The following is a 14520-nucleotide window of genomic DNA, read 5'->3' on the forward strand; positions in this document are numbered from 1 at the left end:
GATTTGTTGCGTCCATGAATACTAATCAGTTGCTTTGTTGTGTGCCTCCGTTTGCCAAGATTGATTAGGCATGTGTGACAGTCGGTCTATAGAGGGAAAACATGCACTAACATGCATACACTCAAATATGAGGAGGGAATGGCGAGAGATACAAGTGGGATGGGAAAAGCAAGCTTGCCTAATTAATGACTGAATTGATTACAGTGTTGTTGGCAAACATCTGTACAGCCAGGGTCACACTTTATAATGCACCGTCCCACTGAAACCCAGCTGTACTTCAACACCACTCTGAAGTATATGGTGAAATGGTACATTATTGCTTTTTTTGAACAGCAGTACTCTTTACGAATTCTTAGTCGTTTCCTTTCATTTATTTCTAAAATAGACATCCCAAGTGAGAAAATGTGAGAAAATCCTTTCATTCTGCACGATGAACAAAGTCCATCTCTGTTGATCATATGGAATCTACACTAATTTTGCTGGTTCGTTCAGTACCAGGGTGCTTGTGAAACTTTGTTTCCAGTTTTCTGTCAGGACAAAGAAAAAATATCATGAACTTGTACTAAACCAGAAGCAAACTCTCTTAATAAAATCTAGCTTTTGAGGGGAAAAAAAGCCACAAAAACAGCCTTCTGATAGCTCTTTTAAATGTATGATCCTCATTCTATTGTGGTTAGTCATCCACTATTGATTCCACTCTGTCCATCTTAGATTAATTTACTTCATTATACATACTGCCCTTAACAGCTCTGAAAAAGCCATAGACATTTTGCTTTTAACCTCCCATGAATCATATTAATCCATTTTGCCATGTGCTTTAATTCAAAAGCTAAACCACAGAATTTTCAGCAGGATCCTCGCCATTTCTTTCATGAGTTAAATAGCCGCTAAGAAGTCTATGTAACTTAATAGGTTTATGTAATTTACAATTCCGGTTGACTATAGCATCTAGGGAGGGGAAAAAGATTCGCAAATAAGATTAGAACTCATATATTGATTTATAAATAAATTAATAAAATGGAAATGTGAGGTGAGAGATAAGAAGCTGTGTAGAATAACACACTCGCAGCGTACTTGATAGATGCTAAATGATTCTCAGGTTGAGAGTAAATGGTTATCAGGTTTGCACACTGGCAAAAAACTCACTCTACGAAATGTAAGAAAAAAAGAGACAGAAAAAAACTCAAATGCTTAGGAAAACTGTTTAACTAGACCATCATGACAAATAGCACAGAACAGGCGTAGGCATTAATATCACATAAGCATTAGCCAATTAGTGACAGCTCGGTTTAATCATTACATAATTAGTCAACAGTGTAATTAGTGCAATTTTATGTTGTAGACCATAACAAATGCCTTCATGACAAGGTGGATGGTACAACACATTTTTTTGCTACATCAAAAACGCATTATTGGTTAATTTATGGTCTTTCTACCTGATCAAATTGGCTTCATAATTAATGTCAGCCTTAGTTTTGAATATGAATGTTGTGTCTTTTCAGATTCGGGTGACTTTTGATTTCAGCTTTTGTAAATAAAAAGGATGTTCTGAATAGTTGCCTTTTTCAGTCTTCCCTCTGGATAGATCTTAATTTATAATCATAGCACATGATGGCATATTAATGACCATCAAGAATGTCTATATGGTCAAGATGATTAAATTCATGATAAAGCAGTTCAAAATACTATACTATATTATACTATACTATACTATACTATACTATACTATACTATACTATACTATACTATACTAGGCTCTACTATACTATACTACACTATACTATACTATACTATACTATACTATACTATACTATACTATACTATACTATACTACAGTATACTATACTATACTATACTATACTATACTATACTGTGCCATAGTCCTCTGTTTTAGGGTCCTGATTTTAGCAGCATATCAGGGGAGTGTTTATGGGTTGAGGGGAAAGGCAGCATAAAGTGTCCTTCCTTATTCTGTGTCCTTCATAGAGAAGGCAATCCTATAATACTGATCACCATTAAGAGTTAAGTTTCATTAAGGTTTGAAAGATCTAAATAAATATCACTCAGGCAGAGAAATTATTTTAAAAAATGTTAATGTATCATGTTTTAATCACGATAATACCATAAAACCTAATGAAAAATTAGAAATGCATTAAAGCAGTTTCAGGAACAGCTATTAATTGGCATGATGTGGTATCTCAGTGATAAGTCAATTGATTTTCAACAGGATTATATCTTTCAGTGAATTGTGTGAATTTCTGAAAATTTCCTAAAGCAGCCTTCAGGTGGATCGTCTCATAAATAACAGGCTGTCAGATATATCAGTTTGTTATTATTAAATCATGACAGTACTCACTCATTAGGGCATTGTTAGCATGTAAAGTTGGAGGGTGTTTCAAAATCATTATTTACTGATTGCTTAGATTAATTTCGTCTCCTATGCTGTTCAGTTCAGTGGCTTTTTAGAGCTCTCTAGTGGCTATAAGTAGAACTGCAAGATCGATAAACAGCAATTCTACTTGAAATGTTGAAATGTGCTGTAAATGTTTAGTATTCTGTCAGAGAGAGTGATGGTGCACAAATACATATTTATGATGCCCATCATTTGAGGTAATGGTAGCTTAGTGGTTGCTGTTTGGGAGCTTGTTAGTTTAAATCCCCAAACTATCAGAGAGCTACTGTTGGGTCTTTGAGACTATCCATTCTCAGTTTCTCAGACTGCCAAATGAATGTAAATGTAAACATGTCAGGACTGTAATAAAAATGCTGAATGCACACTTTAATTCCTGTCCTGCAAAGGTAAATCATTAGAAACATTGTACATGTATTACCGCAGCAATGGTTCTGCCAAGAGCATTTAAGGAATGCTGCCCGCAATTGATATTCAGGCTCATTATGGATTAATGATATATCATACACTAAAGCACACATAAACGTTTGTAATCCCAGAATCTGTTCTTGGCTGAGATTTCATAAAGGTGATGGACGATGTTGTGGCCACACCATGTGTTAGATGTAGTTTATCTAATGGTCAGAAGATCTAATGCTGGTCAGAGTAAATTGACTTTGTGCCTCAGAGCATGCTCTCTAATAAAATTCATGATTACAAGCACTGTTAAATGGTGGGGGGGGGGTCTGTGTGTCTGTATCTCTCTCTCTCTCTGTCTCCATCTCTCTCTCTCTTTCTGTGTGTGTGTGTGTATGTAGACCATTTTTTATCTTTTAATGGAGGACGAGATATCCCTATAATGATAGGAATATGTGACAGTCTTGACCTTGTGGAGACATATGGCAGATCCCCATGAGGAAAAATATCTTTTATAATAGTAAAAAGGAAAAGTACAAAAATATGCAGGCAGGTGAATTGCTTATGCTAAATTGCCCCTAGCTATGAATGTCTGTGCATGGTGTCTTGCAATGGACTGGCTTCCCAGGCGGGGTGAAGTCTCCTGAACCCAGAATTACATGGATAGGCTCCAGATCCACCGCAACTCTGACCAAGATAAAGAGGTAACTGAAGATGAAAATGAATCAGAAATTTTGTTTCAGATTAGTGAGCTTGTTAGGTTAAAATGTAGGTGTTGGTGTCACAGTGTAAGCGGTAGTAAGAGTAGGAGTACAGTTAGAAGCAAAAATCTAGAAATAATGAGAGAAAAAGTGTATTAAATTAAATTAAATTAAATTAAATTAAATTAAATTAAATTAAATTAAATTAAATTAAATTAAATTAAATTAAATTAAATTAAATTAAATTAAATTAGACAAATCATCATAATGCATTGAATAATAGCAGGGCCAGAATAAGAAAAAAATAACATAAAATATAAAATTATCTAATTAAAAAAGAAGCTCACAGATATTAAGATTAAATATACAGTAAGTAAGTAAACCACTACAAAGAAACTACAAAGTACTACAAAGTAAATATAAAGTGCCAGTAAGAGTAAAGAAAAAAGTTAGTTACATCCCAAAGTGAAAAAATGTTGGATTTTCAGGTTTATTTAAAATCAATAATAGATGGAGCCTTATTAATGTTTATTGTTGATATGTTCCATATTTTTCAGTTTTTTTATGCATTTATCACAATCCAACAGTTTACCGTGAGTTTAAAGTCGAAGTATTGTGGGCAAAAGATCAACCAAGAACCTTTGTGATTCCTCACAAGGCAGAAGGGATGTGAATGTACCCAATGTAGACGTAGTGGATTTGTTATTTTAGCCGAGACCCAGGATGCAGGAGGCAATAACCCTCTGTGTGAATTATTAAGCAGTATAAGTGTGGGGCAACCAGAGAAATGCAGATGGGGAAAGAGGATATTAAAGCCTGCTCACTTTGGGAACTAATGGTCCTAAGTCTAAGACCCTGAAGTCTCATTAACCTACTGTTTCACTCTGTAGGGTTTTTCTCTTTTTCCATTCTATGTTGCATATTTCCTCAATAATAGGTACTCTGGTCTACTGAGGCAGTCCTTTCTGCATTGCAGTGATATTTTGGTAATAATGGGTTAATATGGTACATTAGCTTTGTATTGCATCTACATCTGCCCTGCAACTCATAACAGCTTTGAAAGTGGAAAGGTGATAATCCAGAAGCTGACAACTTTCCATTTCATCGTCCATCATTTCAGACATCACTGCTGAAAATTAATCCAGAGCTGTTTGTTATTAATACTAACAAATGTACAGAAATTAGTGTGAAATTCCTCAAACCCCTGAAGGCACTTCTCTGTGTTGCTGTGCAAATTACATATCTGCATGAGAGCTCATGTTCTGTAACAAGGTAAAGATGGCCCTTTGAGAAATAAGAACATGGCCCTGCAACAGTTAAATTACCCAAAGACTTGGCTTAGCACTTGCAAATAATGTGAAAGTAAGATGAAAGTGATGATGATCTCAGCAAGCCAGGAGAGGTAGGTCTGCACCGATGCTGTTAAGTGCAGCTCAAAGGTATGAGCACAAAAAAATCTGCTGCAATGTCAAGGAAAGGAAGCAGGAGAGGAAGTGATATAATCATACATCAAATTTAATATCACAGTTGCACTCATTGAAGATGATAGAAGAGAACTATATACAAAAAATGTAGGCATGCTCACACCATCTGTTTCTGTACTGCAATGTACCAGTGAAGCTATGCATTTTGAGAGAATGTGGTATGGAAATAAGCTTGACAGTAGTGCTTTACACAAAAAAAATGCTTTCCCTTATCATCTGATTAAATGAAGAACAAAGTTTGCATCTGCAGTTCTAGTCAGTCTAGTCTTTTGTGTATTCTCCTCATTTCCCCAGGGTTTCCTCTGGATATACAGGTTTCCTCTCAACATCAAAAAACATAACACTATACAGATTGGATGCTCTGCTTCACCTAGGTGTGGATGATTGTTTATGTATTGTGCCCTGTGATTGACAGACATTCCATCCAAAAGTCTATCCCCAGGATAAGCTCTGGATCCACCATAACCCTGACTGGGATTGAACGGTTGGTGAAAATGAAGAATTGGTTAATATGAGAATAAAATACCTGAATGCTTTAGAATGAAATTGCCCAGAGTTTTGTCTATCAGTGATTGGAAAAGCTAGAGCCCCAGGATGCATATGAATATTTTCGAGGGTTCCCTGGTGGTCCAGTGGATAGGAATCCAACTCAGGTACTGGAATGTTGCACTTACTGTGCCAGTCCTAAGCCTAGATAAAAACAGGGGGGTTGTGTTAGGAAGGGGATCTAGAGTAAAACCTGTGCCAAATCAAATATGTGGATCTGCTGTGGTAGATGATTTTTTTACTCAGAAGTAGATATGAGTTTTCTGGATAACCTAAAAATTTCACTTACTTAAAACTATGCTGAAGTCTCATTCAATATTTAGTGGATAACTCTACAAGGCGACTATAGAACTTAACTGAAATAAAAAAATGACTCTGATGCTCATACTGATGAGCCCTTCAGCACAATCACTACCGTTTGTTCTTATAGTATACAGCTGTGGATGTCCTTTTTTTTGAAAAGGCCTAGAGTGGCTAGAGGTTTTTTTTGGTTCCAACCCAACAGAAGCTGTACATGATTTTACCTGTTTAATCAAATTGCCTTGGTCTTCAACTGGTGATCATGTATGGTTCCTGTTTAGCTTGAAGGAAAACATGCAAGCAAACCTGGACACCCTGTCATAGAAGAATGTGTCACGTAATGTATATATACATACTGCCCACTAACAGTAACACCCATAACCCTGCTCATTTAAGCATTTATCCAATCAGACAATCATGTAGTAGGAGAGTAATGTATATTATCCATCCTATACAGGTAAAGAGCAATGTCTTCTATGGTAACAGCATTTTCTACTATAAACATGTATCATAATTTTTAATCCATGTGAAATGTTGAGTTTTCAGTCAACACTCTGTCAGCTCAATTGTTGCTTAGGGGTAAGATACATCTACTCTTCCCATGCTAGAATTGAACATCTAAATTAATGCTGCTGTGACAAAGCCTTGGTCAGATAGGGCTTGCCATTACTTCTGGCCTACACTGTCTGTGCAACCTCCTCTGCTTGAGTGTGGCCTTGCAGCATTCAGATAAGCCAATACTCTGTCACCCACAATTATCTCCACAGAGAGCTAACCAGTAGAAGAACGTTTAATCACTGCCTCTGGGTAAAAAAAAAAAAGAAAGAAAGAAAGGAAAAAAGTCTTCTTTTTGTAGCTATTGTGGCTTTGAATTTGAGCAGTTATTATAGTCCACCTCATTTCCCATGCTAAATTAATTTTAATTCTTTTTTTCGTTGTATTGCCATCAGGATGTTATACTTCATAGTTCCTTGTCTTTTGAGGACTCTGAGAACTGAGTGAATAATTTGCTTGCTCAGTTTGACAATTCTGGGTTAAACAGGTGCTGCAGGTTAGAAGCACACATAAATATAATGAACAGGCTAGTTCTCCTGGCTTTAAACAAGCTGACCCTTGGAGGATCCTCTTTAACAGTGAATCCTGTGTCTAGTAAGCTGTCCCATAGTGAACACACAATTTCTTTTTCAGCAATATGAAGAAGATAAAATTGCTCTTTCATCTGATTTGGAGATCAGATTTTTGCTGGTCAAAGTTATGCGCATAACAAAATCCAAACTTGAATAAGGCTAACCCATTCTGTAGCCCCTACATGTATGAGATGCAGATTTTCAGACCACTGTTGACAAAGTAGAGTCACAATTCAGTAGTTTATTCATGTTGCTATTTAAATGGAGTGGACAAATTGCTTCAGGTACTTTGTGCATGTTAAAAAAGGAATTATGCCTAGAGGCAAGAAAATAAATTAGATTTCTTTATTTGCTGTAATTTCAAGCGTACTACTTGGAATTTAAGCGATTCATAATGCAATCAATCATTATCAAAAACTTGCTAACACAGGACATTCAGGATGTTTCTTGAAGGTGTAAGCATTACTGTCTTTAGAGAAAACAATATGGTTTTATCGGCATACCTGCTTAACTGCTGATGAATTAACATGTAAATCTTTAAACATGAGATAAATTAGTGTGATATAAGTATTTGCAGGGCAGAAGGCAAGGATGATGACTGGCATGTGAAATGAAAGAATAATCTCCAACTTCACCTTAGATTCTTAAGAAACCAGAAAGTAACAGCACTTCTGTGAAAACTTCACAGAAACTTGACAGTTAAAGATTGGAAATATCTCACAGGGGTGTTTTTTGGGGGGAGATGGAGGTGAGGTATCAGAACTAGTAATTGCAACCCTCCCAATATTTATACCATGATCAACTGATGCATAATTTATTTTGAAACATAAATCAATTGTGAGTTTGTCATAAAGCAGATCAAAATACTAAATTCTACACACTGGATATTGTCACACTGTCTTCAGCTGAGAGATAGCCCAGTTTTATTTAAGATTGCTATGTTATTGGATAATTGAATATTCTTATATGAAGGTGATATGAAGCTTCAGTGGAATCGACACATCCAGGGTGAACATCCTCAAGTCGATGCTAGGTGATTGATGCTAGTCGATACTTCCTCCTATGCTTCCATTCTTTTTCCTTAGTTTCCACCTCGTAATGTCGTAAATGAACAGCTTTAATAGACTTGATTTGGATATATAGATAGCTTAGACAGATGGATGGATGGATGGATGGGTAAACTGATAAAAATATATAAGAAGAGGGAAATTATGTAACGACACTGCAGATATAACATATAACCATCCTGTGCAAACTGTAGAGACTGTTTTGTGTGAAAATCCCAGGAGAATCCCAGCAATTTCAGAAATAGTCAAGGCCACTGTCAAAGCTACACATAAGATGTTCTGATGTTTGAAGGGAAAATTAACTATATCTGCATGATTTAATGCATTTATGATTGGCTATCTATCTATCTATCTATCTATCTATCTATCTATCTATCTATCTATCTATCTATCTATCTATCTATCTATCTATCTATCTATCTATCTATCTATCTATCTGTATGTAAGTATATGTTATACATTAATTGTACATCAATTAATAGTTTAAAGTAGTTTTAATAGTACCAAATAGTTCTAAAGAAGCAGGGTGTGTATATAGTTAGGAGCATGTGTATATACATACATATATTAATATATATAATTGAAAATGTTGATCAATATGACCACTCCTTCCTGCTTAAATCAATGCTATATCAGCTATTCACTGTTACTGCTAGTCATTTTTCTTCTTCCATTGCAGAGAGGAATGGGGGTCCAATAAATTTAAATTGCCACAAATGCACAACATACAAGAAGTTGTTGGAATATGTGCCATTGATTCTGTTGGACAAATGGTTCTAGTGTGCAAATGAGTCAGTGAGAGCAGAGCAATACATCATACTGCATATACTTTCCAATACATCATGGGGTATAGCACTCCATGCATCACCCTGGTGTTAGGATGCAGCAAGTTACTGGGAGGTTCAGGCCTAGTTTTTTTCTGAGCTGCAGAGAAAATGAGTTGGCTGCCTTTCTCAGGGACAAATGGAAGCTTGTGTTACCAAATTCATTAGTCTAAAACCACATCTATATAAAGAGTCCAAAGCTTAGGTTCCCCCACTTTCCTGCTGAAATGCACATGGACTATTATTCGAATCAATGTACAAGCCCCATGAAAAGAAACACAATGCTGTAATTCATCATCACTCCACTGAGATTGACTAAGTGAGGGTTCTTGGGACACTTAATTCCTAGATATGCTTGACTTGCACTTTCCTTTCACTCTGAAAAACCAATTGTCTTGGTTGGAAGTAGAGACACAGTTTATCAAAGTGTTTTGCATGTGAAAAGCTTCAGTGACAGGATCTGTAATAGAAGCACATCATGCACATCAACCAACATTTTAAGCAATCTTGCATATGCTCAAGTAATGAACCTGGATATACAGGGTGGGGTGCAAAAACTTCCCTTTTTTGAAAGCGAATGAAAGAAAAATTGTGGCTGATAAACAAAATTTATTTTTTATAATGAAAGAACATAATTTCAAATTTCAATTTATGCTGTTTTAAACAAAATATCTTGAAGGTGGTGGCCACCGTTCTCTATGTTGCTCTCTACATGTTCCAACATGTCCACCGGAATTCGGTATTTCCTGCCGAATAACATTCTTCAGCTGAAGCAGGTTTGTGGGGCGATGTTTAAAAACCTCTGCCTTGAGTTATCCCCATAAAAAAAAATCACAGGGCGTTAGATCGGGTGAGCTCGCCGCCCACGGGATGTCACCTTTAATCGAGATGAGCTGTCCGAAATCGGTTGCATCAGTGCATAGAGAACGGTGGCCACCACCTTCAAGATATTTTGTTTAAAACAGCAGAAATTGAAATTTGAAATTATCTTCTTTCATTATCAAAAAATAAATTTTGTTTATCAGCCACAATTTTTCTTTCATTCGCCTTCAAAAAAGGGAAGTTTTTGTGCCCCACCCTGTATAAATAGTTCTAGTTTATTATGAATTAGTCCAACTTCTCACTACTTTTTGGCTAAAAATGACAAAGAATTTGCCATAATCTGATATATAGCCACAATATAGAATATAAAGCATACTGTTTTATAATATATTTATTATATTTATTAAAACAGCAAATTATTGGTTCCCCCAATATCAAATCATCAATTGGCTTTTGGCTGAGTTTATGCAGTCATTCTCAAAGTGGGGTCTCTGAAACATAACCAGTTTTATATTTTATTTTGTTACACTAGTGGACACCACAACTCATTACCAATGTTGTTATATTTATTTTTGTGTTCTTATAGGGTTTTTTTTTTGCTAGTTTGTCTAGTCACTTGAATTAGTCAAAATTCAAACAACCTCATTTGTGTTGGTGAGATGCGCAGGATAAAAATTGTATTGTAGATATTCAAAAAAATATTTGAATAGTTGATTTAGGTCCATAAAATCTGTAATACATGCACACACACACACAGAGAGAGAGCCCCTAGGCTGTTCTCACAGAGAGAGAGAGAGAGAGAGAGAGAGAGATTTAAAGGGTGGAGAGGGCAGAAGTGGGACTAAAACTTTGCTTACTAATAGGCAAAAGAGCTTTAACTGCCTGCTCAGTTGCACAGTCAAAACTTGCACGAAGTTTATTGGTAAGCTGATTTTACTGCATATGCTTATACTTAATATAAAAAGTAAGAGTTAGGTTTTTATTCAGCGATCACCTCATTCTGGGTTTAGGTAAGTACCTTTCTGGTGAGATAATCACACACTTGGAACCTTTGCAGAAGTCTAATTTAAGTTACTACAACTCCTTAAAGAAAATGGCAATAACCTTTTGGATTTTTAATGGAAACTACTGAAAGGGTATAGAAACCGAGTATGCGCTACTTTAAAGCTTAATAGACATGGGCCAACGAAGCGTGAACAGCAGCAGTGTGTGCAGTATGGAAATAGTCTTGAGACTTTTCTTTTCTATTAAAGAAACTTAGTATTAAATTTTAGTTTAATTAAAAATGAAAGATCTGTAATGATTTATACAAATCCTTTGATTCACTACACCTGATAAATGAGCAAGGGCAAAATTGCCTTGACTTTCAAAAATGAAAAGGCATATATGGCTTCAGATATTCAGATTATTAATTGCTAAGTAATGTCTTAAAGCAAATAAATTTTGTTGAACAAGCGTTAACATCAACAATGTGAGAAAAATGCACAGGATATGAAGTGCATTTGAGGCTGATTTCTTTCTAGGTCAGACTAGATTCATTAAGACTATCAGAAAGAGTCGTGTAAGAGTGAACATGATCCACATACATTATGATACAAAAATTATACATTAATATATAATTTACAGTTTAAACTGAATGGTGAACCAGTCTAGCACTGAGTAAAAAAATTCTACCTACAGTTTAACATATGCAGCATCTTGGAAGACACCTTTAGGCAAAACGACTTACATAATATCTCTTGCAAAGCTAATGGCTTAACCGTGAAGTTACCACCCCCAACATACACACACAATACATACAAACATTTTATTGCTAAGTATATATATTTTTTGTTATATTGTACACATTTTATTGTCGTCACATAAGCAATGTACATCCAAACAATTAAACAAACAATATAATAAAGAAATTATAGGTACACAGCCTACTGTTCACCAACACAAAGTGCAATCTTGCATTCTCAAAGACCTTTTGATATCCATCAAAAACTCATCGATATCATTCATTTCAATGAGAACAAGGAATTGACAGTGATGGTTCATCAAATGCATGCAAATTTCACTTACCACAGGTGAACATTTAAGGCAATAGGAAAATAGACTAACGCTTTGAATACAATATGAAAGCTTTACAGCTTTAGTCACATGGGAGCAGCTTAAACTTGACATTAGAATGTTTCTTATTACAATCAGTGCTTTCCACATTGACTGTGCTGAAGAGATAGAGCACAATGAAATGTGTATATATTTTGTTACTGCAAGAGAGGCCATAATTCTGATTATTAAAAAGAGTGTGGATGGAGAGTGCACCAGGCAGGGCAAATGGAACTGGCCCTCATAATAATGGATCAGGCATAAACATGACAGCAAGCCTGACAGCCAACTTCCTGTAAACAATCCGTTCCACTGAGCTGAGCTGCAAGAATTCTGTCAGTGTGCGTCTGAATAATAGGCCGTGTTACATGGCACATTGCAGTCCAAGGGCAACGCATGGGTAAAGTGGAACCTCACAGTAATTTCTCCTCTCCCCTGACAGTGTGGGCTGTTTGTTTGTTTATCTGCTGAAACGTGATGATGAAGCCTGTGCTGGTGGTGCATGGCGGCGCGTGGGCCATACCCGACATGTTGGCTGAGGCATCAGTGGATGGGGTGAAAGCTGCTGCTCAGGCTGGAAGTGTTATTCTGAAGAGTGGGGGGGCTGCGCTGGATGCAGTTGAAGTGGCCGTGAGAGTGCTGGAGGATAATCCAGTTTTTAATGCAGGTCAGTGACTGTCATCATCTTAAATGAATGTTCTCAAACTTTTCTGACATTTTCTGGAAAAAAAAAACCCTTCTCTTCAGTACCTAACAATGTGCTGTTATAGCAGTGCAGCTGTATAATGCTTTTAAACGCCAATATTCTGTATCTTATATTTTTCATCATCAGCAATATAATGGATACTTACTGAGATGCATGCACATATGCCCTTTATATGATTGGGTCTTTCTAATAATAAGATAAGCAATGTTTTCTGTGATTAAAAAAAAAAGAAGTTATTTCCACTGGTTACTCGCAGGTCAAAATGTCTTAAGGTAATCTCTGGTGTAAATATATTTTATAAAACGATCTTTAAAGTTCTTTATAGGTTCTTTATAGCAACTGACCCAAATAAATACTGGGTCAAACAGTCATTCTCAAACTGTATGTGTGTAAACATGTTTGAACTAACACCATTTTTCTCATTGCTTATCTTTGGATTAGTTTTACTTCACAGACAGAAGTTTAACCTTTAAAACTATGCTCTACACTATGATGGCTTCCACTAAAGCTGGAACTTGGAGCGTGTTTCACTGCCAGTTTTGCTGTTAATGATTATCCTGAGAGCAGGAAGAGAGGTCCTTGAGTATTCATCAGATTACAGTGAGCCAGCAGGGAGCAAATAAGACACTTCATTAACACAACCTGTCTGTCACGGTCTATCTCATTTGTGATTGTGAACTGCCACCATAGGTGAAACAGCAAAACCTCTTCATAGAAGAGGAGCAAAATCAGCACTTCACCAGGGGGATCAGTTAATACACTGGAGTAGCACACTTTGACTTCAGTGTATAAAATGCTGATCAATAGGTGATTAATCGAGTGATCTGGTGATACTTTGAGAGGGCACACACACACACAGATGTAAATGAGTGGAGCACATCGTGGCTTTTCAAAGCATGTTGAATTATATGATGCAGTTAAGATTTCTGGAAAAATCCACAGTAAAAAAGAAAGTGTGTTTATTCAATATAAGTGGTAGGTTACCACAGAGTGTGCAGGGTCAGAGTGTCTAACAACTTTCAAATGATAGTTAGATAGTTAACTAGTAAGCCGGTCAGTCAGCCAGTCAATCTTTAAGCCTACAAGGTAGAAATTTGTCACAGGCTTCACCATACAGTATAAACAAAGACTTCAACACAACAAAACCAAAAATACATAAATCATTTTACAAACATTTTAAAAACACACACACATCCACACCTACTCATATGCCCGCGTTCACGATCAGTAGTGCAACGCCTTAACCACTGAGCTTCCACTGCACCAATTGTTAATGTATAAATATCTTTTTAGCTGCCACTTGCCTTGCCTCATCAGCAATCATGCTTTGCTTTATTAAGCACTCTAGACAATTCTGTATTACTTCTGACACTCAGATATAGCTCAGGATATGAATATATATATCTTTTATTCATTCATTAATCTTCATTAACTACTTTATTCTGGTCAGGGTCACACTGCAGCTGAAGCCTATCCTGAAAACCCAGCAAGTTGGGAATACACCTCGGATTGGATTCCAGTTCACACATACACATCACACCTAAGGACACTGTAGCATAACCAGTTTTGCTAGTTGGGAGGAAACCTGAGAAAACCCACACTAACATCGGGAAAACATGCACAGAAATTCTACACAGATATTAACCTGAGCAGAGGACCCTAATATGCCAATTCTAGTCACTGCATTGGTCTTTATAATCTACTTCCATCCTCAGCTTGTGATGTGATTAACTTCCTGGTGTAAGTGTGAAAGTGAGGACAGATGTGAAATCCTTTCTTTTTGACTATGATGATTATAGGGCTTATGCCATAGGAGAGAGGAACCTGATGTGTTTGGATCCAGATCACACTAGATGAAAACACACTTTTCCAACAGACAGTGCCATTTCTTACACATGGCATTTGCTGACAGTTTAATTACAAACGTGATTATAACACTTTAGTTAAAGAAGCGGCCAAAATATTTTAATCAGATTTGCTCCTAGCTTTAGTTCATGAATACAGTGTTCTATGTGGTTCATATTCTGTGACGTTTATAAAAAT

General features: G+C 36.3%; 1 protein-coding gene across 3 annotated transcripts in view; it reads left to right on the top strand.

The window, feature by feature from the left end:
• The window catches only part of si:dkey-103j14.5 (isoaspartyl peptidase/L-asparaginase), a 30817-nt gene that overhangs the window by 2085 nt on the left and 14212 nt on the right, over positions 1-14520 (top strand). Inside the window, exons 1-2 of one of the 3 annotated variants that reach the window (XM_058386781.1) lie at positions 10476-10599; positions 12214-12438. In XM_058386781.1, the coding sequence (XP_058242764.1) occupies positions 12249-12438 (190 nt within the window). In that variant the 5' untranslated portion in view covers positions 10476-10599; positions 12214-12248. Of the gene's footprint in view, positions 1-10475; positions 10688-12213; positions 12439-14520 lie in introns of those variants that run through there. The other 2 variants (XM_058386782.1, XM_058386783.1) reach the window with 2 other exon arrangements.

This window comes from Hemibagrus wyckioides, linkage group LG03 (assembly GCF_019097595.1).
Source record: "Hemibagrus wyckioides isolate EC202008001 linkage group LG03, SWU_Hwy_1.0, whole genome shotgun sequence".
In the NCBI taxonomy this organism is placed as follows: Eukaryota; Metazoa; Chordata; class Actinopteri; order Siluriformes; family Bagridae; genus Hemibagrus; species Hemibagrus wyckioides.